This window comes from Pagrus pagrus, assembly GCF_965226575.1.
Source record: "Pagrus pagrus genome assembly, chromosome: 4".
Lineage (NCBI taxonomy): Eukaryota > Metazoa > Chordata > Actinopteri > Spariformes > Sparidae > Pagrus > Pagrus pagrus.
The window spans coordinates 34,405,092-34,432,796 of record NC_140188.1 but is presented as its reverse complement, the minus strand read 5'-3'; the positions used below and the strand labels follow the sequence as shown (position 1 = coordinate 34,432,796).

Here is a 27,705-nt window from a genome sequence, read left to right as displayed (position 1 = left end):
ACCGTCTGGCTTTGGCTTGTTTGACTGTTAACTTGGCGAAGTGTGAGTTTGCTAAGGCAACAGTTACCTACCTGGGTAAGGTCGTTGGCCATGGGCAAGTGCGTCCAGTAAGGGCTAAGGTGTTGGCAGTTGACCAATTTCCTGTTCCTACCACCAAGAAAGAACTGTCCCGTTTCTTGGGTATGGTGGGGTATTATCGTGGGTTTTGTAAGAACTTCTCCACAGTGGTTGCTTCCTTAACTTCTCTTCTTAGTCCAAAGGTTAGATTTGAGTGGTCTCTTACCTGTCAAGAAGCTTTTGAGTCTATTAAGTCTTTCTTGTGCTCTGCCCCTGTCCTAGTAGCCCCGCAGATGGACAAGGCTTTCTCATTGTATGTGGATGTTAGGAAGGTGGGAGCGGGGGCTGTCCTCATGCAGACTAATGACCATGGTGTTGACTGTCCGGTGAGTTTCTTTTCCAAAAAATTCAACATACATCAGTTGAACTATTCCATCATTGAAAAAGAGGCACTGGCGCTGTTATGCCCCTAGAAAATGTGTGCCTTTCTAGAACAACATAGTTCTCTGTCATTTGTTTATTTTCGTAACCATAGCAACAAAGTAGCAGTTACAGTTGTGTGAGCAGTTGCAGTTGTGTGAGCAGTTACAGTTGTGTGAGCAGCTACAGTGTCAGCACAGTTATCAGTTCTTCAGTTAGCAGGGTATTTTTCCTCCCTCTTTGCTAAGGCAACGTCTGTGAGTATTATTCATCCAGCCACAAAGTTATGAAGCAATTTGAGTTTATGTTAATATAGAGACTGCTGAGATGCCAATTGTGTTGTAAAGCTAAGGTAGCTCTATATTTTGCTTCTGCTAGGATAGCTAAGCCATGCTATGTACCAAATACTGCTGTGATGTTTGATTTGTTTAATAATACATACTTTTTGTTGTATTGTGTTTCTAGTTTCACAAGATTCCCAGTAAACTTCATGGAAAGTAATCATCTGTGTCCTGGAGTTTTAGGGAGTGTTTAAACTGAAATGGAAACTTAGCCAATGACAGGCGCTCGAGCGATGTCCTAAGTTGTTTTGTCTCGCTGCATGGTCTTCCAGTTCGTTTTGGTGTTATCTCCTCTTAATCTGCTTCCTAGGTACCATGGTTGCTGAGGTGGTGCCCTCTATGGACGGGGTGTGAGATATCCTGCAGGTGGTACAAATTTTCAGGTTCCTTTTAGCATACCAGAGTGTTTAAGTTCCTTAGTAATTAGTGTGAATGCTGACACAGCACTATTGTCCTTCTGGAATTTATTATTCCTGCTTCCGTACGTTTTTTTGGCTTGCTTCTCCTACAAATTTTGAGCTACAGAAACCATTCAACTATCAAAATGTTCAGCTCGTTAAGGACATGGTGGGGTCTATTTTTGGCATTTCTATCTTTCATACTTTTGGAAATATTCAGCCTTTTCTGCAAAATGTAGCCCCTTCCTCCCTATGGGGATTTTTTCAAATTTCATTCTGCTACTGGGTGGTTGACGTGAACTCAAATCCAAAGTGGAAAAAAGTATATTTCTAAAATGTATGTCAAATGACATATAATTATATTGCTTAATATGTGAATAACTCAAAACTGAATGTGTCCCTTTCCAATTCCTTATTTATTTTGCATTTCATTAACTTTTTTGTGTGGTAGTCCTAAATATTGTCCACCGGTGTGACAACATTTTTAATGATAATATTTAATTCAGAGATTGTGTGACAGATAAGACAAATATGCACAATCCTTATCAATTTGTCCTGACTATATTCCCACATCAAAAGTAACCAATAAAAATTCACAATCATGTTATTATCCTACCATAAGATGTACACATAGGGACTTTACCCAAACGTCTGGATTATATTCATTATAATTAGCATAAAACCTAATGAAGCTTCATTCCATCCTTATATGTGCATAGTGATGATATCACTATTATACTATTCAACACTTTTTACATGAATTTGTGCATTAAAATGCCTTTTTCACTTATAATTCAGTTTGTCACACCACAGGACTTTCCGCCACAGCATTGGACAACAAAAAGCCACATTTATTATTTCTTGTTCAAATTCATTTAAAAATTATTGAAATTAAAGTTACAACTTCAAGTTCAAATGTTTTTTGTACAATAAAGTCAGAAGAAAGAAGAAGAAACCAACATTCCCATAAAAAAGACTTGAGAGCCATCGTAACATTTAGCAACATAACATGAACATGTAAACAAAACTGACCTGGCTTATTACTTTTCAAATTTATTTCAAAATTCACTAAAATGAAAAGGTAAAAGTTTAAAATTTTAAAGTCATACAGGATAAAAAGTTAAAACTACTGTTCTCTGTATTTAATTCAGTCACATTTTTAGTACAACTCAAGTAAAATAATTTTTTGAATAGCCATAGGGCCTACTTGTCACATTTCATAACCATAAATGGAACTGACCTAAAAAAACACCACTGTTTGGGTAAAATTCATTAAACAACCCATTAATAAAACAGCAAAACATCCCGTGGTTCTTAAAAATAATTCATAGTAAATTGATTCTTTTCTTCTTGAACTGTGCAGTACAACAGAGTACACCATGAAATACAAACAAAATAAAAAAGCAGTAGTGTTTTAGAGTGTTTAAGGACTCATCCTCCTCCTTTCACACCTCATTGAACAGCAGCCAGTCATATTTGGTGAGCTGGGCTGCACGCTGGTGGGGCTCTGGCTCAGAGATGACACTGACAAGTTGGTCCTTGCTGTACATAATGCAGCCTCGCCTAGCAGGCCACTTGAATATGTTTTTCCTGCCAATTTGCACCATGCAATTGACCTCAATGTGCTCAGCATTTAGTTGTGTGATCTGGCCAACAAATGGCTTCTTGTCATAGCGACAATGACGAATTTCCCTACAGTGTACTCGTCGTCAAGCTCTTCCTCCTCTTCCTCTCCACTTCTGGGACTCTCAGGCTGGGTCTCTTGGACTTCACAGGCAAGCGGTTCCTCTGAATCTTTTGGCCGATTGTCTGGTCTCATCTTGCTTGGAGAGAAGCACTTGCACATCTCTGGGTAGCGGCAGAAACAGCTGAGAGCCCTATAGAAGATCTCTCCTGCAGAGAAGGAAAGTATTTGGTGCGTGTTTAAGATGCCAGGTACTTTCGGGACAGACGGTGGCAACATCTAATCGAACACCTGGATATCTGCCTCATTGATCCATTTGAATTTAATGTTTGGGACCTCTTTTCGGGCTAGGAACTCATAGAGGTCCTTAGGGCTTTGTATGTCTTGGCCCGCATGGACATGGTTGTCTGCCATGCGTTTCACTGATCCCCCAATTCCATCGGGTGCACCTTTCCCATGGGCTCTCTCTGAGTAATTCCAGGTGATTCGCTTTAGCCTCCATGTGTAGGGTACACTGCTCAAAAGGTAACAGTTTGCCTTGTTTCTGTATTGGGTGACTGGGCCACCACTCAACACATGAAGCGAACCATTTCGTTGTCTTTTAGATTTTCTTTAAGATTCCTGAATTTCTGGGCCTGGTGAATCCAGTTGAATTGATGGATGGCAATACCCTCCAACTCTTTGTTGAAATCCTCAACCAGTTTTCCCACTGTACCATTTTCAGTTTTCTTCACCCAGTTTTTGTATGGAAGAATTATCCTATCTTTATTCAAGAGCGTAGATTTTCAGTTTGAGAGCATGATTTCATTCCTTTTCAGTGACATAGCTCCTTCTCGCGCTCAGATTTATTCTCCTCGCGCTCAGATTTTCTGCTCGCACTTGGATGTCTGCTGCTTTCTTTCAAAATGTGTGCTTGAACTCAAAAGTCACATGCTCGTGCTCACATTTCTTCTGCTTGCACTCAAAAATTTTGCTCGCATTCAAATATGTCCTGCGCTCGCTCAGATCTTAAGTCTGCGTGCTCAAAACTAATGTGCACGCACTCAGAACAAGCACCTCCTCTCAGGTTGAGGAGTCTGCTCAGACTCAGGGCTGTCCCTCCTTGCACTCAAAATATTGTATTTCACCAGCCAATAGGGGACAGCTAGAGTGTGGACCAATCAAATGACGGATGCCGCCTTGGGTGCGTTCCTTTGCACTTTTTTGAGTGCTCCGTAGGGGCGGGTATATGGTCTGTTTGTAAAACTGCTTCTCTCAAAATACACCAGTTTACCATATTAGCCAGCTATTTGAATCGTCACTTATTTAAGACGCCAGCATATTTATGTATAATTATTCTTAAGTAATCGTAAAACGAGTTATCGTAGTTTAGATTCTCTTTTTTATTCAATATTAGCGCAAATATGTTATATAGTATGAATACTCACAAAACAGTGTACGTGTTACGATGGCCGAGTGGTCAAGGCCAATGGCAAATTTTGCATTTTAAACCATCGGACGCCGGTTCGCATCCCGGCCGCCCCACTCTTGCTGTCTGTCATATTATTATTGAAACTACAGTACAGACCAAAAGTTTGGACACACCTTCTCATTCAATGAGTTTCCTTTCTTTTCATGACTATTGACATTGTAGATTCACACTGAAGGCATCAAAACTATGAATTAACACGTGGAAATATGTACTTAACAAAAAAGTGTAAAACAACTGAAAATACGCCTTATATTCTAGTTTCTTCAAAGTAGCCACCTTTTGCTCTGATTACTGCTTTGCACACACTCTGCATTCTCTTGATGAGCTTCAAGAGGTAGTCACCTGAAATGGTTTTCACTTCACAGGTGTGCCCTGTCAGGTTTAATAAGTGGGATTTCTTGCCTTATAAATGGGGTTGGGACCATCAGTTGTGTTGTGCAGAAGTCAGGTGGATACACAGCTGATAGTCCTACTGAATAGACTGTTAGAATTTGTATTATGGCAAGAAAAAAGCAGCTAAGTAAAGAAAAACGAGTGGCCATCATTACTTTAAGAAATGAAGGTCAGTCAGTCCGAAAAATTGGGAAAACTTTGAAAGTGTCCCCAAGTGCAGTCGCAAAAACCATCAAGCGCTACAAAGAAACTGGCTCACATGAGGACCGCCCCAGGAAAGGAAGACCAAGAGTCACCTCTGCTGCGGAGGATAAGTTCATCCGAGTCACCAGCCTCAGAAATCGCAGGTTAACAGCAGCTCAGATTAGAGACCAGGTCAATGCCACACAGAGTTCTAGCAGCAGACACATCTCTAGAACAACTGTTAAGAGGAGACTGTGTGAATCAGGCCTTCATGGTAGAATAGCTGCTAGGAAACCACTGCTAAGGACAGGCAACAAGCAGAAGAGACTTGTTTGGGCTAAAGAACACAAGGAATGGACATTAGACCAGTGGAAATCTGTGCTTTGGTCTGATGAGTCCAAATTTGAGATCTTTGGTTCCAACCACCGTGTCTTTGTGCGACGCAGAAAAGGTGAAGGGATGGACTCTACATGCCTGGTTCCCACCGTGAAGCATGGAGGAGGAGGTGTGATGGTGTGGGGGTGCTTTGCTGGTGACACTGTTGGGGATTTATTCAAAATTGAAGGCATACTGAACCAGCATGGCTACAACAGCATCTTGCAGCGGCATGCTATTCCATCCGGTTTGCGTTTAGTTGGACCATCATTTATTTTTCAACAGGACAATGACCCCAAACACACCCCCAGGCTGTGTAAGGGCTATTTGACCAAGAAGGAGAGTGATGGGGTGCTGCGCCAGATGACCTGGCCTCCAAAGTCACCGGACCTGAACCCAATCGAGATGGTTTGGGGTGAGCTGGACCGCAGAGTGAAGGCAAAAGGGCCAACAAGTGCTAAGCATCTCTGGGAACTCCTTCAAGACTGTTGGAAGACCATTTCAGGTGACTACCTCTTGAAGCTCATCAAGAGAATGCCAAGAGTGTGCGAAGCAGTAATCAAAGCAAAAGGTGGCTACTTTGAAGAACTTAGAATATGACATATTTTCAGTTGTTTCACACTTTTTTGTTAAGTATATAATTCCACATGTGTTAATTCATAGTTTTGATGCCTTCAGTGTGAATCTACAATTTTCATAGTCATGAAAATAAAGAAAACTCTTTGAATGAGAAGGTGTGTCCAAACTTTTGGTCTGTACTGTATATGAACGATGTGTTTTGAGTTGTAGCAACATTAAGCAATAAACTTGAGGTATTTGACCACGCTGGTCCATCTCGTCTCCCGCTCAGTACCTCGCTCCGAGTCCCGCTCTAATTCTCCTTCTTTTGAAAGCTGTTGGGACCCACAGATGAAGTCATTCATTGTGGATTTCAAAATGGACTCTGAACTGAACTCAGTGTCCCAGAATTCCCCATTCTTCACACCTAGGTGCAAAATTCAGCTTTGAGCTACTATTGGTCAGGGTGACAGACCCCCCTCTGATCAGAGAGTCAAAACTCCAGTGCCTTCCTTTGTTCTCTCTCTTCTCCTCAAGGGCTCCTCTCCATCTCCCCCCCCCCACGGGGCTGCCTGCCCTTAAGAACTCTTCTGGGCCTAAGAGCTGCGGAGAGCTGCAAGCTGCATTTGCAGCAGGCCCAAAGAACTTCTCCTCACTGCAGCGACACGAGGTCCTGCCAGTATTCCTGATCAGTTAGCACCAGCAGCTGCGACGCAAAGCTTGCCAGCTAACTTCACAATCTGAGGAACACCAAGCAAGTTAGCACTGAGCTGCTATCCCTGCAAAGGAAAGGAGCGAACCTTGTCCTCCTCTGCCGACTTTCATCAGTCCTTGCACAGCAAGAACAACATTCAACATTGGAATCCCAACGTTCTCCTGCAACCACCAGCACCTTTTCTTCAAAGACTGGTAACGTTGAACTGGGCTTAGATAGCATAGCATAGCACGGCTAAGCACAGAACTTTAAACTCTGGTTGATGTAATGCATATGTGTTCAATTTGTGTCCACTGTTTTAGTGTTATTGTGATCTCAGGTCAGGTTATTGGTATTTTGTTTCCTAGACGGCTAATTTGATGTTAGTCGAATGATGCTTCACACAGACTCAGGGTCTTTGCATGCAACTAACCATCTTCTATAACCTGGCATCACGTCACACACACACACACACACACACACACACACACACACACACACACTCCTTAAGCCTGGAGCATATCACACCCACATGTGATATCAGTGACCACCATTGTTTCTTTGTTCTGCCAGACACACACTCACACACACACACACACACACACACACCTGTATATAGTAAATGTTAGTTAGTGTGTTTTCATCTTTGTGTTGAATAAAAGACTTTTTAACCCACATGTTGTCTATTTAATATTGTACAAGAGTGAATGTTGCCAACCTCTACTCTGTCAAGAGCTCCAAAATCCTTCGACCATTACTAGCTGTTATGGTAATATTGGTTGTAGTTATTAAGTTAATTATTAATCAGAGTTACAAACCGTTTAGTACCTTTTCTGAGACTGATTTGGTGAATTGGCTATATTTTCCCTTCTTCAAGGGTGGTGCCCCAAGGTGATCTAATGTAAATTGGATCTTATTAGTAATCAAAATTAATAATTATCCCTGATAATCATTAATTATTATTGATAGCCAAATTTAACCCAAAACTCTTGCATGAAGCACTACATTATGGTGCCTCGTGTGATGTGAGCACAACAAAGCATAACCAACACTAACTTAATGTAATGCGTCCCCTGGCTTTGACCCCATTACACGCACCAATGCTATCGTCAAATCATTATCATCATAGGGTATTTTTCATTATGTAAGGGATAATGTATAGTTCGGAGGTTGTTATGGAGAAATAAACCCCGACAGGTTGTATGGAACTCCATAACTCCATTTCTCCATAACAACTGACTAACTATACATTATCCCGCTTATTACACGGCCTTACGAGTGAAATAAATAATAAATAATCACCCACAATGATTCAGCAGCGACAATGATTGCTCGGTAAAGTTTTAACTTTCACTTTCACTTTCAAGGCCGGCCTGAGAGAGGAGCTGGACAGCGGTGCTGTGGTTGGTCTATATGTTGCCAGGGCGGATCAGAGCGCCGTCCCTAGCTGCTCTCATGTGTCCAGTCACAGACATGATCTGACGACTTTCAAGGCCGGCCTGAGAGAGGAGCTGGACAGCGGTGCTGTCTTGCTTATGTTGCTACATCTTGCCAGGGCGGATCAGAGCGCCGTCCCTAGCAACGGTCTGTTATACTTGACGACGACGCAGCGATGGACCAATCAGAGAGCAGCATTCAATAGAGCCGTGTAATAAACCTTTTTAATCACGTAGCTTTGCCTATTTACCGACCATCTATTGTTAAACGTTTCAATAAGAGAATCAGCTGGGTACACGTATTCTATTACTGTTACAGCAATTTATTAATTCAAATTTAAAATAATAATATGACAGACAGCAAGAGTGGGGCGGCCGGGATGCGAACCGACGTCCCATGGTTTAAAATGCAAAATTTGCCATTGGCCTTGACCACTCGGCCATCGTAACACGTACACTGTTTTGTGAGTATTCATACTATATAACATATTTCCGCTAATATTGAATAAAAAAGAGAATCTAAACTACGATAACTCGTTTTACGATTACTTAAGAATAATTATACATAAATATGCTGGCGTCTTAAATAAGTGACGATTCAAATAGCTGGCTAATATGGTAAACTGGTGTATTTTGAGAGAAGCAGTTTTACAAACAGACCATATACCCGCCCCTACGGAGCACTCAAAAAAGTGCAAAGGAACGCACCCAAGGCGGCATCCGTCATTTGATTGGTCCCCACTCTAGCTGTCCCCTATTGGCTGGTTAAACACAATAGTTTGAGCGCAAGGAGGGACAGCCCTGAGTCTGAGCAGACTCCTCAACCTGAGAGAAGGTTCTTGTTCTGAGTGCGTGCACATTAGTTTTGAGCGCGCAGACTTTAGATCTGAGCGAGCGCAGGACATATTTGAATGCGAGCGAAATTTTTGAGTGCAAGCAGAAGAAATGTGAGCACGAGCATGTGATTTTTGAGTTCAAGCACACATTTTGAAAGAAAGCAGCAGACATCCAAGTGCGGGCAGAAAATATGAGTGCGAGGAGAAAAAATCTGAGCGCGAGAAGGAGCTATGTCACTGAAAAGGAATGAAATCATGCTCTCAAACTGAAAATCTACGCTCTTGAATAAAGATAGGATAATTCTTCCATATTTTTGTATGTTTTGTAACCTACCACCACATCTTCCTTTGCCCATTGTTCCCATCTAGCCTGATCATCTGGATTATATATGGCAATCTGGACTTCATCATAGCAGCACTCAGTGCATGTGCGCTCCATGCATTTCATGTTGTCCGTATTACAGCTTATGCTGGAGAGAAGATATGATAGGCTTTTTGAAGGTAGGATACCACGCTGTGACAAGGCATCAATAAGGAGACGCATGTTCTCATGTTGGTAGCAGGCGCATGTATTACGATCATTTGCCTTGGCTTCTGTAACATAAAATGGCTTATAGCGTAGAAACTGTCTGTAAGACCTTCTATCTTTTAGTTCAGCTGTCTGGGAGTATTCCTTGTGCAAGTCCACCAAAGACTTTACAAGTACTCTTTGCATTTTTTCTTTCTTCCCAACAGTGTCCTTTTTCCCCGGAAGAAGCCTGCTGCCCCCCTCCCTCAATAGGAAGGACTCAACTTGTTTCTTCCTTTCTTGAGCAGTGTTTCTTCGTGACTGTTTTGCTTGTGTGTTTGTGTGTGCATTTTTATCCACATTCCGTCTTTGCACAAGGCATTGATTCTTTCGTCTAAACCTATCCGCTCTTCTTTTTTCAGCTTCAAGTTGCTTCATTAACTTTTCATTTTGCATTCTTAGCTTCCTTAGTTGTTTGTTCACAGATCTTTTTCGTACTCTTTTGGGTTTTACTTTGGTCTCTGGTGGACATCTCTTTAGGTGACTGTGTTGGTTTACTACACAAAACAGGCACTGCCACTGGGGCCTCATTGATCTCTTCATGATTGAATGGCTGGTCATGATCCTGATCCTGAGGTGATTGTGACATTAGCTCAAGGACAGCCTTAGTAGCTTTTTCCCTTGCCCTACATCTCCTCTTGGACTCTCTCCATTTTTCTTGCAGCTTCTTCCTTGTTGCTGGCGACAGACTTCACACTGAGCTGAACAATTTTCCCGCATGCTTTCTTCTCCTGATATCTGCGGGGAAAATTATGAAACCAACCATGACTATTGTGATACGATGAAGCATTAATCATGTCATGAAACGTTTCAATTCTTATGCTAAAATAACTTTTGGTAGCTTCTCAAATTTACTTTCTGCATCTCTCTCAGGATGTTCTCTCTCCTCTGAGGATCTTTATTCAGCCTCTCCCTATACTTCCTGGTCCTTTCCTTGCTTGTCATCTCAGCCTCACTGTCAACGTGGATCTCAAACTAGCCTTAACAAAACAGAGTAGAAAGGTTTGACTTGTGTGGTCCTTCAATGTAAGAGAAAAAGAGAGAGCAAGAGAAAAAGGCAAAAGTTGAAAAAAGAAAATGCAAACATCACTACTACAAGGTTAGAATGGAGGGAGAGTGATGGTTTTGTAGCCCTTGATAGAGCCTACATCCACTGCTGTGACAGCCATTTCCACCAGTGTGACGCTGATTTCATGTCACACTATAGGACAGTGCTGTCACACCAGTGGACGTTTTCAAGATCAAGGCCAGTTTGCGACCTAGCTATATGAGAGACAGTCTTCAATCCTGACTAACAGTGTTAAGGTTTACATTGTTTTCAATAGTCAATCACTATAAATTGATGAAAATTTTCAGATCAATACTTAAATTACGTCACACCAAAGGACTGCATAATGGATCCCATTTCCAACAGTGCACGGAAATAGCAATATTATGAAAATATTTGAGACAGAACTCACCTTGTGTGCAGTCCATGTGCTCCAGTGAGGTCTACTGTACTTCCTGGATGAAGAAGGGCCCCTCTCAGTAATAGGCTGCCCAAATTAATGCCCGTTTTATATCTACAGAATGGTGTCACACCAGGTGGACACCAGTTTTGCGGACAAAATGAAATGTCTCATAATTATTCTAAATGGGGACCTTAAGACTTATAACCTTTAGTTTCATTAAGTTAACACTACTATAACATCTATTCAAGTATTTTAATGTATTTAGACTTATTTTTCATTTAATTACAGTAGTTTTAAGATAAGCAACGCTACCCCGGACAGTCACGCCAGTGGACAAATGTCATGTTTAAAACAAAATATTTACATATTTGAATTATAATGCTCATTAATTACAGATGTATTACTTCTGGAAGATTAAACTGTAAGATTAAATATTTCATTAAAACAGATATTTTAATGAAATATTATAAATTTTTATTTATATTTGTCACCATGAACACAAAAATGGAGCGTCACGTCAACCGCCCTACTACTTCAGCATACATTCAGCTATAGAAACCGTTCAACTATCAAAATGTTCAGCTTTTTAAGCTCTTTCAGCCTTATACTTTTCATCATCGCTAGAGTGGAGAGCAGCTGCAAAAACTTGAGAAAAAATTCTCCCCCATAAGCAGCAATGTTAATTTTGAGCCTAAAGTTCTGGTTTAGAGCAGACAGTACCGGTTTTGTCTCTCGCTCTAGCGCCCTCATTTTTCACTGTACAGAAATAAAACAGACATCAGAGGGTTCGGCAATGTCTCCTGTTACTCAATATATAAATATTTTGGCCATAACCATTACACTTTTTTCTAGACCTGCAGGAGTTTGGGAGGTGTTTTCCCATTCATCCTTATGGGGACATTTTCCGATTTCGTTCTGCTACTGCTTCAGCATATGTTCAGCTATAGAAACCATTCTTTTTAAGCTCTTTCAGCCTATTACTTTTCAGCTTTCTGTCTTTTCACCTTTTCAACCTTTTCAGCTTTTTCAAATATTCAGCTTTCTGCCGTTTCAGCTTTTTCAAATGTTTAGCTATCAAACTGTTCAGCTTTTTAAGCTCTTTCAGCCTATTACTTTTCAGCTTTTCAACCTTTTTCAAATATTCAGCTTTCTGCCTTTTCAGCTTTTTCAAATATTAAGCTTCATGTTCAGCTATAGAGGCTGTTCAACTATCAAAATATTCAGCTTTATGTTCAGCTAGAGAAACTGTTCAGCTTTTTAAGCTCTTTCAACCTTGTACTTTTCAGCTTTTATATTCAGCTTTCTGCCTTTTCAGCTTTTTCAAGTATTCAGCTTCATGTTCAGCTACAGAAACCGTTGAGCTATTAAAATCTTCAGCTTTTTCAGCCCATTCAGCCTATTACTTTTCAGCCTTTCTGCCTTTTCAGGCAGGGGTGTGATGACCCCTCCCACTCTGCCTGGTGATCTGACATGCTCTGACTGTTTTTTGCAGATATAGGTGGAGCTGGGAGGGTCGTCTGCCTGTACCTGCCTTTCTGGGCTGGGCTTCCAGAGCATATATAAGGACTGCCTTTAGGGGTGTGTCTCTCTCTCACCTGGGCCTCAGCAGGGCCCTCTGCCTTTGTTTGGTTTGATGCACTTGACAACACACAATACACCATACCTTCACTCATCCACACACTGCTGACACCACTGATACCTTTCCTATTGTACACATCAAACTAATTAGTTAACATTTATCTTGGTTTGAGTTAAATAAATGACTTTTTTCTTGAGATGTCTGTGTGTGGCCTCCCTTCTTGTTGCCATCCTAGAGCCAGGTGGTAACAACATGCATCTGCACAATGTATTTTCAAAGCATTAATGTTGCTCTTTTATATTTCATCTAACTCTGTTTTAAGTTTTTCCTTGGTGCATTACCAAGCCCCTGTATGGATAATAAAAACAAGTGATAACTTGTTTGTAACGGCTCAATGGTGTGCTGCAGGACAGTTTTTGAAGGAAGTCCTTAACCTACATGCATCAGCTACAGAGATAGTCAAATTATAAAATGATTTTGCAATGTAGACAACTGATGCAACCCCAGAGGCTGGCTAATGACACTTTTAAATAGGACTGTTATGTTTAATAGCTAACAGTCACAATCTTTATGTAAATATGTCAATATTTCTACGCCATACACTGGCTAAGGAAAGGGAAAAGAGGGAGAAAGATATCATTTTATCCTCTACAATTTCAGCCCACTGTGACACTCATACACAGTCAGAGAGAGCTGTCCACCCTCGTTTAAGATATACCAAACCGCCCCATGCAGTGGATGCTGGGAACCCCCAAATATGATGTGAAATGTATTGATTTCCATTTTTTATTTATTTTACAGTGCTGCAAAGTAGATGTGAGCACTGTCCTGTTCCATGCGTCATTTCGTCCAGATGCTCATATTGAGTTAACATTTATGCATCTAGTAGTAGGCAAGGTAATCATGACATGATCAAGAAAAGGGCCAGATCAACAAGCTGTAGGCCCTATTCAGGTCAATTCCAAGTTAGTTTGCTATCATTTGACTACTGCAAATTTAGTTTTATGATACAAATTTCAATTAAATTTAAAGATGTATATAAAGATCAGGTAAAAATGTAGGAGCTGCCTTAGGCATATTACCAATTCAGTTTTCAAAATATGCCTACAGGGACCATTGCCAATTCCTGCTTTGTCCAGCTGGTGGTCCAGGCTTAGACAAGACTCAGTTAAATTCTAGAAACTACATTTACATTTAGGGCTTTTAGCAGACGCTTTTGTCCAAAGCGACTTACAATAAGTACATTTGTCACAAGAAAGTCATGCTATGCGGGGTTGAGGTGAAGTCTGAACAAGTGAGTCTTGAGTCTTTTGCGGAAGATGGCGAGTGACTCTGTTGTCCTGACATTGGTCGGGAGTTCGTTCCACCACTGGGGCGCCAGAGTAGAGAAAAGTCGCGACTTCGCTGGGCAGCACTTTGTTTGCTCTTAGCGATGGCGGTACCAGCCGGCCAGCTGATGTAGTAGAGCGAAGTGCTACTGAAACTACTTACTGAGGGGACATTCTGATCCTCATTCTGTTGTAAAACAGATGATCAGGAGCATTATCATTTGTGTGAAATTATGATTTTAGCCAATATGCAGATATAATTTGTGCTAAAAAGGAGCCATTTGTAATTTCCAGCTACCTGTTTCAAACAAATATGGGGCAGTATTTCCCCCTTTCTCAATGTTTAGTTCAAACCCTTTTTGTCATTTATCTTAGATATTTCATTTGTTTCGATACAAATTCACTGTTGCAAGTTAAAATTGTAAGACATACAAATAATAATCAATGCTGATGAGACCAGCTACAGATGAGAATAAAGGGCAGGGTGGTAATTCATCATTGGGAGTGGCTGGACTGGAATTCTGGTCCTAAAAAGACAAAACTGTGGCAATTACTTTACTTCAGACACATTTGTTTTTATTGGAACACGTCAGGACTGTGTTTATTATACAGTGTGAACAGTAATGTGATAAGGCTTAGATATATACAGTATACACAACTCTGTGTTTGGAATGTATTTTGTAAAGCCCTCTGTACATGTAAGATATATTTAGTAAGATCTTTAATTTTAAAATTACAGACAGGATTTATTCATTATTTCACTCAGAAGATGTCAGTACTGATAAACATACATCACAGTGCCATCTGCCCTCTTTCAGGAAGAAAGTAAGGAACAATTGTGTACAAAACAAATGATTTTATATTGTCACATAGCGGAAACATGGACTGCAGAGAAAAAACGTGTTCATCAGACAGCCACATGGTTTTCACAAGGCATGTGGTTTACAAAGTACAATAAGTGAGATCTTCAGCCACTTTAGACTCACTTGTGACTGTCAGTCAGTCCGATACTTGATGCAGCAGGATCTTCAGCTCTGCAGGCCTGGTTTTTTCTTCATGACAATAGAAGCCGGAGTTGCGCCTTGTTAATTCCTGGAGCAACACGTTCATGATTTACTGACTGTACACAACCTCTAACAGTGACATTGCTGCAGAGAGACACGCATAAGAAACCTTGTAATGTCCTCAAAACTGTATAGCAAAGTTACATAACGGTCTATAACCATAAATAACCATAATGCCAAGTTGTTACAATATGAAGAGTTGAACGATGATAGTCTGTCTATTACTTGGACCATACAATCGCAATTTACAGTCAGCTGTTATAAATCTAGCCAACTAATAAGTGACAGCAGAGCAAGAATACAGCCGGTCAAAATCGCTATCTTATGATCTTCATGTGTAGCAATTGTGTATATGTTTACATTATAGCTAACTAAGCTAAATTTTAGCAAGAACAAGAAAACATTCACATCACGCTAACTGTAACAGTTTGTGTTGTCATTAGTTACACTAAGGATATGTTTAAGAAAACAGGCAACGTTAGATGTTACTTACTGGTCTAAAGAAACGTTGCAAGTTCATCTTTTTACTCCCGCAGCTGTCTCCAACGTTGGAAAGCCCCAGCAAAATGTACTCTTGTCATGCTTCTTTTTACGTCGCTTCTTTTCCTTGCCGTGGATGTGGTTGCTTTTCGGGAGCTGTTGCCTGAGATGATGATGTTGTTTTTCTGGAGCTTCTGCATCTTTGAGTTTACTGAATAACTAACTGAGGCTGTAAACTTTCATAGTTCCTCCAGCCGGCTCAACTTCTTCATCCTCTCCTGCAGCACACTAGAGGCTACAGTGACTCACTATCGCCTCTCAGGCCAGGAGGACTTATTACAAAATGAATAACAGAAGGGACAGCCCGTACTGGCTGCTTGAGGCTGCCTAGCAATGGATATCTCTGCAATGCAATACATAGGCATCTTGGACATAACGCCATAACTGTTACTTCTTCACAGTCGTGTTTTAAACTTAAATTATGTCCAGATCTTACAAAATGCAACTTTAAGATTGGATCGCATTATAAAGTTGAACAGGAATCATAACTACTACAAGAACCTAATTGATAAAAATGTTCTAGGATTTATACTTGAACTTCAACAGTGTGCTTTTGTTCAAATCATAGGCTGAGCATAAAAAACCTTGCTTAAACAGGTTCTAAGTAACCCATTTGTAACGTACACACCTGTGATCTATTAATCTCAAATCAACTTAAATTGATTGTGAATTCCCCCTATATATTGCAGCACAACTGAGGGTTTAGTCAGGTATAGCCATGGAAAAAAAGAGAAAGTCAAACTTTTGGGAAGATTAAATCGCTGTGATGGTAGAGGAGACTGAAGCCAGGCAACATGTTTTATTTGGTGGACTAAACAGTGGGTTGATAAATAAAGCCAAACATGAAGCTGGGGAGGATGTTGCCACTGCAGTGAACAAGGTGGGGCAGAAAGAAAGAACTGTTGCCAATATTAAAAATAAATGGTCTAACCTTAAAATACAAGGGGAAAAAGAATTACATTAAAAACAAACACACAAAAAAGGAGTTGAAGTTACTTAAGAATGAGACGGATTGTTGATGCAGTGAGTCTGAAAATAATACAGGTCTGATAATTATTTACACTTATAATACATAATAACCAGTATTATATTCATCCCACGCTTGGATGCACATGCATCCCAAGCTATAATACCCCTACATCACCAAAAATAAAAAACACAGCAACCCCAGTCATCAAGTCACATGGCACAGTAACAGGATACACCAATGCCTAAGGAAGTCATGCTCTCACCTCTCTGAAACTTAGTTTTCCATCAAAGTCTTCGTCCACCTCTTTGATCATGTTCTTGAGGCCCAGGTGCGTCTGTGGAGCTCCCAGCTTCTCCATCATCAGCTTTAGTTCCATCAGGTCGATGAAGCCATCTTTACCAGTGTCATACCTGAATGATTAACAGACACGAGTTATCTGTTAGTGAGCCACTAGTTAATGCTTATTACTGCATTTACTAATGCATTCATTATTCAATTAACATTTCTATTTTATTAACTGTTTAGCAGATGCTTCATAAACTATTATATAATGTGTGAACTAGCACCTTAATTAAGATGGGTGCCATTAGTAAATGCTTATTTGAAACACTAGTTTTAATCGTTGTAAGTTACTGTTATCTTATAATATAATGTGATTACTCCAATACCTAAAGTTAATCAATGTTGTCAATGTGTTTAGTTTCTGTTGTGTTTTGTCCTGGCCACAGGCATAAGCAATTAACAGGAGCGAGAAGTGAAATACTGAAAGAAGAGTGCAGAGGATGGGACGAGGAGGCCGACGCAGTGCGGGATCTGAAGAGGGGGGAGCAGTGCTACACCCACCTGTGGTTCAGGTGAGGACAACATGTGTGTGTGGTTACTGACTGGTGTATATATTAATATAGGTGCACAGAGGATTCACAGAGGGGGAGGGAGAGGAAGGGCCCAGTGGTGCTGGCACGCCATGCCAACAAGGAACTCCCCTGCCCAGCTCAAGCCAGCAGTAGAACAACCACAGGTACAAGAAAGACAGCGGAAGAGAAACATCAGGGGAAGTTAGCAACAGGCTGAGGCGGAGTGAGCAACAGAGGGAGGCACAGTGGCAGACCAGGTGAATGCAGCTGAATCCGATGGGGCTGCCCCAGTAACTAAGGCCACAAGCTATACCCAGCTAGCTGCACAGGGTCTGGAACGCTGGGCCAAGCTGTCTAGATAGAGTGCAAGTACAGCGAAGTAGAGGCTGAGTGAGTACTAAAGTAGGCTTGAGCCAATATGAGTTATTATCAAATTTCTTGAGATTTGCCCTCACATGAAAAGTTTTTCCCGACATCCGGTACGGCGACTGACTAGGATGGACGTGCGGAGAGTGGCTCTGAATATAGTTCAATATTTGTCCAAAAGTATACCACCAAGTGCTGAAATTTGCAGCCACAGGGAAGTGAATAAACATTAGGGCAGTTATAGTCCCAGATATGTCGGGGAAAAACAAAGCAACCTCTCACAAAGGCAAATCTGGGACTGGAGCTAGCATGCTGGCTAACAGCGTGGATGAACCTGCCGCCGAGACTGAGGTCCTGTCTATCTCTGCACTTCAATCCGAGTTGGAGAAGACCTGCGCTGCCATTTCCTCCGAAATGCAAGCTTCCCTCGCACCATCAACCAATCCCTGGACGCACTCCGTAAAAAACTTGAGGACTATGAACCCCGTTTTACCGAGATGGAGGAGGCGCTCACGGATCACAGTGATAGACTGACAAGCTTGGAGAAACGGGTGGAAAAACTACAGCAAGAGAATAAAGAGCTGACCGAAAAGACCGATGACCTCGAAAATCGCTCCCGCCGCAATAATCTACGCATAATCGGGCTCCCAGAGGGCTGCAAAGGTGGAGCGGTTTCTGCGTTTATGTCACAGTTTCTAATCGACCTGCTGCAGGATGACTCTCTCAGGACGCTACCGGAGCTGGACAGAGCGCACCGTACGCTGAGGGCCAAGCCGACTGATGGAGAGAGACCGCAGCCGATTATCATCCGCTTCCTTCGCTTCCAACAGAGAGAGCTCGTACTGACGATCGCGAGGAGGAAGGGACCACTCACCTACCAGGGGCACAGGATCTTTCTTTTTCCTGATCTGAGTAATGCTCTCGCTAAAAAGAGAGCTACTTTCAATCCGGTCAAATCAAAGCTCTACCAGAGAGGCATAAAGTTTTCCCTTCGCCATCCCGCTGTCCTTTGCGTCACTCACCAGCAGAGGGAGCTCCGATTCCACGCCGCAGAGGATGCTGAGAAGTTTTTCAACCAACACCTGGCTGGACAATAAATGGGACTGAAATTAATCTATTTATGGTAAGAACTAACTGCAGTTACTGGCAACATTCAAAGCTTGTTACAGTTGCCTGTTATAATCTCTCTCTACTTTTTCAGTTAGTATAAGTGGCTAACTCAGCGGTACACACTAAGACTTCTGTCTCTAATACCCACATCTCTAAGTTAAATAATGTTTAGCTGCCACTACAGTGGTGGGTGAGCTTCTGCTTAGTTCTAGTCATGTTGTATTTACTAACATCTGGCTATGTTAAACTGTTGACTGCTCTTTACTGTTTTGGCCAGATCTCCAGGATCTTAGAGCAGATGACTACAGTCCCCCTGCTCTAGTCACTGCTTCCACTAATCTTGGTAATTTAGGTGGTTCATGACGACAGTAGGTAGCCCTCTCCGCATTAGGCTGAGATGGGTGAGTTCGTTTGTTGTGTTCCTCTGGAAGTCGAAGTAGATAATGTTACCCGAAGTCTGCCCTGTTGGGAGCAGACATTGGGTGGGTGGGTGGGCAGGTGGGCTGGCTGTCGCTCTTTTTTATATTCTAAAGATATGTGTGTGTTTTTCTGTTTGTTTGCCTTTGTTTACTCTGCTTACTTTTGTTTGTCATTCCCTCTTCTTTGCTGTTATCGTTGTCACTTGCTGTCACCTTTAGTTTAAAGAGATCTACAGGCAGAATGGTGTCAAATTTCCCCCTTAAGTAGTTATTATGGCTACTAACAAAAACACAAATGTAGGTAATATGCGCCCAACTAGATTTATATCGTGGAATGTAGATGGTCTTAATGGACCTGTCAAGAGGGCGAGGATCTTCTCCCATATTAAGGATCTCAAGGCTGACATTATTTTCTAGCAGGAAACGCACTTGCGTGTCACAGACCATCACAGACTTAGCAGGCCGTGGATCAGTCAAATGTTTCATTCCAAATTCAACACTAAAACGAGGTGTAGCAATTCTCGTTAAGAAAAATGTTGCTTTTAATTTTACCGAAGCTGTTTATGACACGAACGGGCGCTATGTCATTGTAGTTGGCACACTTTGTCAATTTCCAGTTGTTTTAGTGAACGTATATGCCCCAAACTTTGATGACGAAACTTTCATGAAGAAACTCTTATCCTTGATACCAAAACTGCATTCTCATTATTTAATATTTGGGGGAGATATTAACTCAGTGATAGACCCTCAACTCGATAAGTCAAATCCAAAAACTACATCACGCTCTAAAATGGCTCAGACCTTACTATCATTTATGAACCAATGTGGCTGTATTGACCACACGTTCTCACACGTTCACAACTCCCACTCATGTATTGACTATCTTTTCATTGATAAGAACCTTCTTCCATCAGTCACCTCGGTTGAATATCTGGCCAGGGTTAATACAGATCACTCTCCTGTCAGCCTCAACTTCACCTTCAAAAATCAGCCAAAGGAATTTCGGAGTTGGAGACTAGATCCCACTCTCCTATCGAATTTTGTACTATTGTTAGTAGGGCTGACCTCCAATAGTCGACTATTCGACTAGTCAAATTGTCGGAAAATGTTGTTATGTAACCAAGACCATACCATTCTGACTATATGAGGGTGCCCACGGCTGCTGAGCATAAATTGTTACAAAGAATGTATTTTTTTCATTATATCAAAGCCTATTTTGACACAAAATCTGCTTACTTTCTGTTAATAAAGACTTCAAAATAATGTGTGCGTTTAAACGGTAGTCTTAGCTTCTTACTAATGTTAGGAGTAGAGTGATTGTAGTTCTTCCTTTTCTTTCTTTTCTCTTTCCCTCTGTTAATGGACTGGTTTTCATGAGAGATGTAAGAGGTGTGGTTAAGCGGTGCTGAGGTTGGGATGACCTCACTTGGAGAGGCGTGTGCCTCCTGCCCCTGGAATCAAAGAAAAGTGACTCACCTGTGTGTGGGGGGTGCTGGGGCTGTGAAGTAGCCTGAGTGAGCGCCACGCTTGAGACGCCGACTGAAGAGAGACACACCTTACCCTCATGAGAACCAGCCTGGGGCACGAAGACCCATCCACCATCATTCTTTTAAAAAACTTTGAACTGAAAACCAAAGACGGAGCTCGCCGCTCCAGAGAGAGCACAGGTCTGAGCTGGCGGCGGTGTCGTCCTGGAAGACCAGCTACCTCCGGTAGGCCGACCCACCTCCACACTTTTCTCTAAGTGAAACCAGTCCATCTCGGCTCTGCTTCTTTCCCATGTTCTTTCTCCTTCTCACACACTCCAAGTTAGGATTAGCACGTTACGTTTACCTGAATCTTCCTAGACCCGCTAGTCCGTAACATATTTTGGGGGCTCGTCCGGGATCCTTTCGAAGTTAGAGAGTTACATCCAAGCATCCTGTTTGCGAGGAGAGGCACAACTGAGTTGTATTCAGCTCGTTAAAAGCTGTATGTTGCCAGGTTTAGCGGTAGGTCACGGACATACGGCTACGGGCAGAGTAGCTACATGGTGTCGCCTTCTCGTTTTAAAACAGATGTTTGTGCATGTATGCAAAACTAAGCTAAGTAAGAGCATTTACTGTGTGCGTTTAGGTTTAAAAACTGGGGTATAGGTTTACAGGTTAATGGTAATGGTTTGGTTTGGCGGATAGCTTTGGCTCGTTGTGGCTGGTGTTTCCGGTGGGTACCGAAGTGTATCGGTTTGTGGTTCATGGACGCCCGACGTGCGGTTCATGTTTGTATCTGGACCCGATAATTTAGTGAGCTACGAGTTGTCTTCCCTTTGTTGGCTAAAAGTTTGTATGGCTATTTTATATTAGTTACCTGAAGGGTAATTTGGTGAGAGCGTGTCTCTTTTTTTCCTACTTTGGTGAGTGTTTGGAAGCGGTAATAACTTAATAATAATAACTTTATTTTTAAAGCACTTTTCATACATTAAAAAAATGTAGCACAAAGTGCTTTACATGTTTTAAAAACAACCCCCATCCCGCCCTACCCCACCCAAGGCCCCAACCCCAGCACATATAAACACACACACATGCACACACACACACACACACACACACAAATAAAATTGATCTTAAAAACATGTGGCTGAACACAGAGGAGCCAGGTCAGGAAACGCTGTCACAGGAGGCCGTCTGCACCAGGGGCCGCCCACAGCCCAGGCCAGGACACCTCCACTCAGGCGCCCACCCAGCTACAGGCCAGCGAGGGCCCCACAGCAGCGCGGCTAAGCACTGCCATAGGCCCCCCACCAAGCCCTGCTGATGTTCGCCACGAGACAGAGACATCCCAGACACGGCCGAACGCAGCCCCCAGCGCAGACAGCCCCCACCGAGGAAACACTGGAGATATTGAACAAGAGCATAAAAGAACTAGAGACAATAAAAACATAAAACATCAAACATAAAACTACCTAAAAATTACATAAAACTACCTAAAAATTACATAAAACTATATGGACTAAGAAAGTTAAATAAATAAAACACTAAAAGTAGCTCAAATCAGCTCTGCTATAAGAATAAATAGGTAAGTAAACAGTAAAAGTAAATAAAAATAAATAAATAAATAAATAAAAGTAAATAAATAGCGAGGACTAAAATATAAATTGGCTTAGAGAATAAAACATTAGTTAAAAGCCAGGTTAAATAGGTGGGTCTTGAGCCTGCTTTTAAAAATATTAACATTCTCTGCGGCCCTCAGGTCCTCCGGCAGGCTATTCCACAGACGGGGGCCGTAGTGCTGGAAAGCTGCCTCACCGTAAATTCGTGTTCTAGCTTTAGAGATTATCAAAAGGCCAGTGCCGGAGGATCTCAGGGTCCGCGAGGGTTCATATGGTAAAAGCAGTTCTGAAAGATAAGAAGGTCCCAAACCCCTAAGACATTTAAAAAACATTAAAAGGACCTTAAAATCGATCCTAAAACACACAGGGAGCCAATGCAGTGATTTTAAAACCGGTGTTGAGTGAGCGCCACGCTTGAGACGATATGAGCCCGCCTTTTGGTCTTTGTCAGAACACGTGCTGCTGAGTTCTGTAAAAGTTGTAGACCTAAGATGTTTCTTTTTGGAAGACCAGAAAGCAGGGCATTACAGTAGTCAATACGGCTGGAAATAAAAGCATGCATTAGCGTCTCTGTGTTAGCACAGGAGAGAAGGGGGCGGACTCTGGCTAAGTTTTTTAAATGATAAAATCCTGTTTTTGTAACCTGTTTAATGTGTGGAATAAAATTGAGCTCAGAGTCGAAGATGACGCCCAGATTCTTTACCTGATTGGATGGAGTTAAAGATATCGTTTGCAGTTTTGATAAAAGTTTCTCTCCCTGAGCCTTAGGATCGATAATTAAAACCTCAGTCTTGCTCTGGTTGAGCTGTAAAAAATTTTCTGCCATCCAGGATTTGATGTCTAAGATACATTTAAAAAGGGCATCAATAGGCCCTGTGTCATCAGGAGACATAGATATGTAAAGTTGTGTGTCATCCGCATAGCTATGGAAATTGACACCATGCCTCCTGATGACATTTCCCAGTGGGATCATGTATAGGTTAAAAAGTACGGGGCCTAAAATTGAGCCTTGGGGCACACCACATTTAATTTCATGTATCCTTGAGGAGCATGTGTCCAAACTAACCAGATAATTTTTATCTCTGAGATAAGAACTAAACCATTGAAGGGCAGTACAAGAGACACCAACAAGATGTTTTAGTCTGGTTAAAAGAATTGGGTGATCTACCGTATCAAAAGCAGCACTTAGGTCAAAAAGCACAAGGACTGTAAGCTTGTTTAAGTCCAAGTTCAGTAGTGCCGTCTCGGTACTGTGGTTTGTTCTAAATCCAGATTGGAATTTCTCAAAGATAGAACGACTATTTAAAAAATCATTCAACTGAATAAAAACAAGTTTTTCTAAAATTTTGCTTAAAAATGGTAAGTTGGACACTGGTCTGTAGTTATTAAGAACATCCGGGTCCAAATTGTTTTTCTTCAGAAGTGGTCTCACTACTGCCGTTTTAAGGGCAGCAGGGAAAGTGCCCGTCTGAAGGGAACAATTCACAATATTCAAGAGCTCAACTTCAAAGGATCCATAAAACGTTTTAAAAAGTGATGTTGGAATTGGGTCTAAAAGGCAGGTTGTTGGTTTTACTTGGGAGAAAACTCTACCAAGCATCTCAGCGTCAACCAGAACAAAACTGTCCAGTGATTCCTCGGGTAAAAGCAAGCTTTCTGATGTATTAAGAACAGTATTTTGACTCGATAAAATAGAAGATCTTATAAAATCAGTTTTACCCCTGAAGTGGTCTGCAAAGTCCTCGCAAAGGGAGTCTGTAGGAGTGTGTTGATGTCTGTTAAAAACAGGGTTGATTAACAGACCAATAGTATTAAAGAGTATTTTTGGAATATTTTTATGATTAGTGATTATGCTGGTAAAATAAGAATTTCTTGCATGCCTGAGAGCGTTATTATAGTTTTTTAATTGCTCACAGTACAGTTCATAATTAACTGTTAATTTGTTTTTTCTCCATTTCCGTTCTGCTACCCTGCAATTTCTTTTCAGTTTTTTGATCTCTTCATTTCTCCACGGGGCTGTGCGTTTAGGCAGTATCTTTTTTGTAGAAAGTGGAGCTACGAGATCAAGTGTAGATTTGAGATTTGACATAAAATGTTCAACGATAAAATCACAGGACACGGGTAGAGTAGCTGGAGAATGTTTACCAAAATTGTCAATAAAATTTGCAGCCACTTCAGGGGTAATATAGCGTTTCCTGACAGTTCTCACTGAAGTCTCCCGCTGAATAAAACTGGTGACATTAAAAAAACACACAGTAATGGTCCGACACAGCCAAATCAACAACAGACGACACACTAGCTGACAAGCCATAGCTAAGAACTAAATCCAGAGTGTGTCCTCTGTTGTGAGTCGGCTGAGTAACATGTTGTGTGAAGTCCAAGTAACTTAGTAAATTTAAAAATTATTTTGCCAAGGAGTCGGATGGATTATCAATGTGCAGATTAAAATCACCAGATATAATGATAAAAACGAGGTAACCATGACAACTTTCCAGGCGGAAGTGTTTTGTGAAAGTGACTTTGGACGCAGTGAGTTGCGTAAGCTTAAAAAGGAAGATTTGCTCGCAGTTGCTCAATATTGTGAGGTAGATGTCAGTTCAGATGTTAAAAAGCCAGAAATTGTGGAGACTCTCATGTCAGTGTTGCGTTTGCATGACCCTGGGCAGGAAAAAGAGAGAGAGAGGGAAAACGAGCGCACCTTTCAGCTTGAATTGGCAAAAGTGGCAGCAAAAGAACGAGAACAGAAGCTTGAGTTAGCAAAGCTGGCTTTGGAGCAGGAAAAACTTAAAGTGAACAACAATGCTTTACAACATAAACATGAAGCTCGTTTTGATGTTTCCAGCTGTTTGAGGCTCATGCCTCAGTTTAATCGGGATGATGTGAACTCCTTCTTTGACTCTTTTGAGAAAATTGCCCGAGAGCTAGAATGGCCCGAGGACAAGTGGACGCTGCTTATCCAGAGCATGCTTGAAGGCAAAGCTCAGGAAGCTTATGCAGCTTTAGATGTTTCTGACAGCAGATACTATGATATTGTGAGGAGAGTGATTTTGGCAGCCTATGAGGTGGTGCCAGAAGCCTACAGACAGAAATTTAGATCGCTGCAGCGCAAGTCAAGTGAGACTTTCCTCGATGGCAACAGGAGGCTGTGTTTGATAGGTGGTTAGCAAGCACTGGAACTCACAGTTTCCAAGAGTTGCGGCAACTCATGCTGGTGGAGCAGTTTAAAATCAGTGTACCCCGGCACATGGAGATACATCTAAATGAGTTGGGCATTACTGATCTAAGAAAAGCTGCTATGGCAGCAGATTCTTATGAGTTGATCCACAGAGTCACCTTGGAAAGGAAAGTTTAGCAGACAGGATAGGAAGCAAGTTGCATTTGACAGGCCAACAGAGGCTGTTATGCTAAAATCAGCTCCTACCTCTGCCCAGTCTCCAGTGCCAGGGAAAAGGTATGAGAAACCATACTTTCCCAAAAGTGATGTTATCTGTCACTGCTGCAGGAAGCCAGGCCATATTAAGTCCAGTTGTCCCCATCTCAAGAGGAAAAGTGGAGAAGGGAAAAGTGTGGGCTTGATTAGTGCTCAGACTCAGATCAGTCCCTATGAAGTGGACAGCCAGAACCTGCCATCTTGCCAGGTAGCAAAAGGGTTTGAAGGTTTTGTGTCAAAAGGAGCGGTTTCTGGTGCACCTCATGGTGAAATGGTCCCTATATCCATCTTGAGGGACACAGGAGCTACGCAGTCCTTAATGGTTCAGGGTGTCATAGACCTACCGGCTGCTACCTATTTAAAAGCTTCCACACCTGTGAAGGGAGTTGGTGGTGGTTTTGTGAGTGTTCCTCTGCACAAACAAATTTCTGACGATTAATATTGTGAATGGGCCAGTAGTGGTTGGTGTCGTCCCCTCCTTGCCGATTGAAGGTGTGTCCTTTGAATTAGGCAATGATTTAGCTGGTACTCAAGTTTGTGTGACACCTGTTGTGAGTGAGGAACCTTGTGAGGCCCCTGAGACCGTAGCTTTGGAGAGAGAGCATCCTGAGGTGTTTACAGCGTGTGTGGCGACTCATTCTCAGGCTCGTACCACTACACAGGGGAATTCCAGTGAGCAGGATGAAGTATCTGGTGGTTTGGCTGATACATTTTTTGCTAGGCTGGCAGAGGTGTCTCCTTGCTCCCAGTTTTCTCGTGAAGCCCTTATATCTGAACAGGAAAAGGATCCCTCTGTAGCTCCTTTAAGACGGACAGCTGCTAGTGCTGAGGATATGAAGGATGTAGCTGAAGGTTACTTTCTCCAAGATGGCGTCTTGTTGAGAAAATGGCGGCCTCGTGATCATCCTGCTGATGAGCTGTGGACCGTCATGACTCAAATTGTGTTACCTGAGAGTTTCAGAAAGGAAGTCCTCCGTTTGGCTCACGAGGTATCCATGGCTGGTCATTTGGGCATCCGTAAAACTCAAGAGAAAGTCAGTAGACATTTTTACTGGCCTAAGATGCATACAGATGTTGTGTCGTACTGTCGCAGCTGTCATGCTTGCCAGGTTGTGGGCAAGCCCAACCAGACAATTCCAGTTGCTCCTCTCTGCCCTCTGCCTGTCATGGAGGAGCCTTTCTCTCGGGTGCTGATTGATTGTGTCGGCCCTTTGCCGAAAACTAAGAAAGGGAATGAGTATCTTCTTACCATTATGGATGTGTCAACCAGATTTCCAGAGGCTGTGCCGTTGAGATCAATTAAGACCAAGGTCATAGTGGAAGCTCTGCTGCATTTCTTTTCTAGGGTAGGTTTACCATTAGAGGTCCAACATGATCGTGGGTCCAACTTCACTTCTGGTGTGTTCCAGGAAGTGATGCATGAGCTTGGAGTCAAACAAATCATGTCATCGGCTTATCATCCCCAGTCCCAGGGTGCAATCGAGAGGTACCATCAGACTTTAAAGTCTATGATTAAGACCAACTGTGTTAGTTATGCAACTGACTGGGATGTAGCAATACCATTTTTATTGTTTGCTATAAGAGATTCGGTGAATGAGGCTACTGGTTTTAGCCCTTTCGAGCTTGTTTATGGCCATCAAGTAAGGGGACCACCGAGGATGGTGAAAGAGTAGCTGTTGTGGTCAGCTTCTGAGACAGATGCTCGGTGTGGTGTCCTGCAGTATGTAGCGTCCTTCAAGGACTGGCTGCATACAGCTTGTGACCTGGCCAGGAGTAATTTGGAAGCAGCTAAGGGAAAGATGAGAACCCAGTATGACAGGAAAGCAGTGAAGCGGACTTTTAACATAGGAGACCAGGTTTTGGTGTTGTTACCCATGGGTGGAGACAAGCTGGGGGTGAAATTCTATGGTCCGTATAAGGTTATCAGGAAGGTCAGTGATTGTAACTATGTTACTGAAACACCTGACCGGAGACAAAAATCACGGCTATGTCACATCAACCTCCTGAAACCTTATTATACTCGTGACTCGTCCGTAGTCTGTATAACACCTCGGGTTGCTGTGGAGGGTGGGGAGAGTGAGGATGATGGGGT

General features: G+C 42.1%; 1 protein-coding gene and 1 long non-coding RNA gene across 3 annotated transcripts in view; one reads left to right on the top strand and one right to left on the bottom strand.

Annotated features, from left to right (window-relative positions):
- efhd1 (EF-hand domain family, member D1) overlaps positions 1-27,705 on the bottom strand; it is a 94,577-nt gene that overhangs the window by 11,721 nt on the left and 55,151 nt on the right. For both annotated transcript variants that reach the window (XM_084351651.1, XM_084351650.1), the window contains exon 2: positions 16,609-16,756. In XM_084351651.1, coding sequence (XP_084207777.1) covers positions 16,609-16,756 — 148 coding nt within the window. The remainder of the gene's footprint in view (positions 1-16,608; positions 16,757-27,705) is intronic.
- Positions 661-12,414, top strand: LOC311255630. Its single transcript, XR_014622396.1, has 3 exons — positions 661-734; positions 1,129-1,184; positions 12,358-12,414. It is a non-coding gene; the product is annotated as an uncharacterized lncRNA (long non-coding RNA).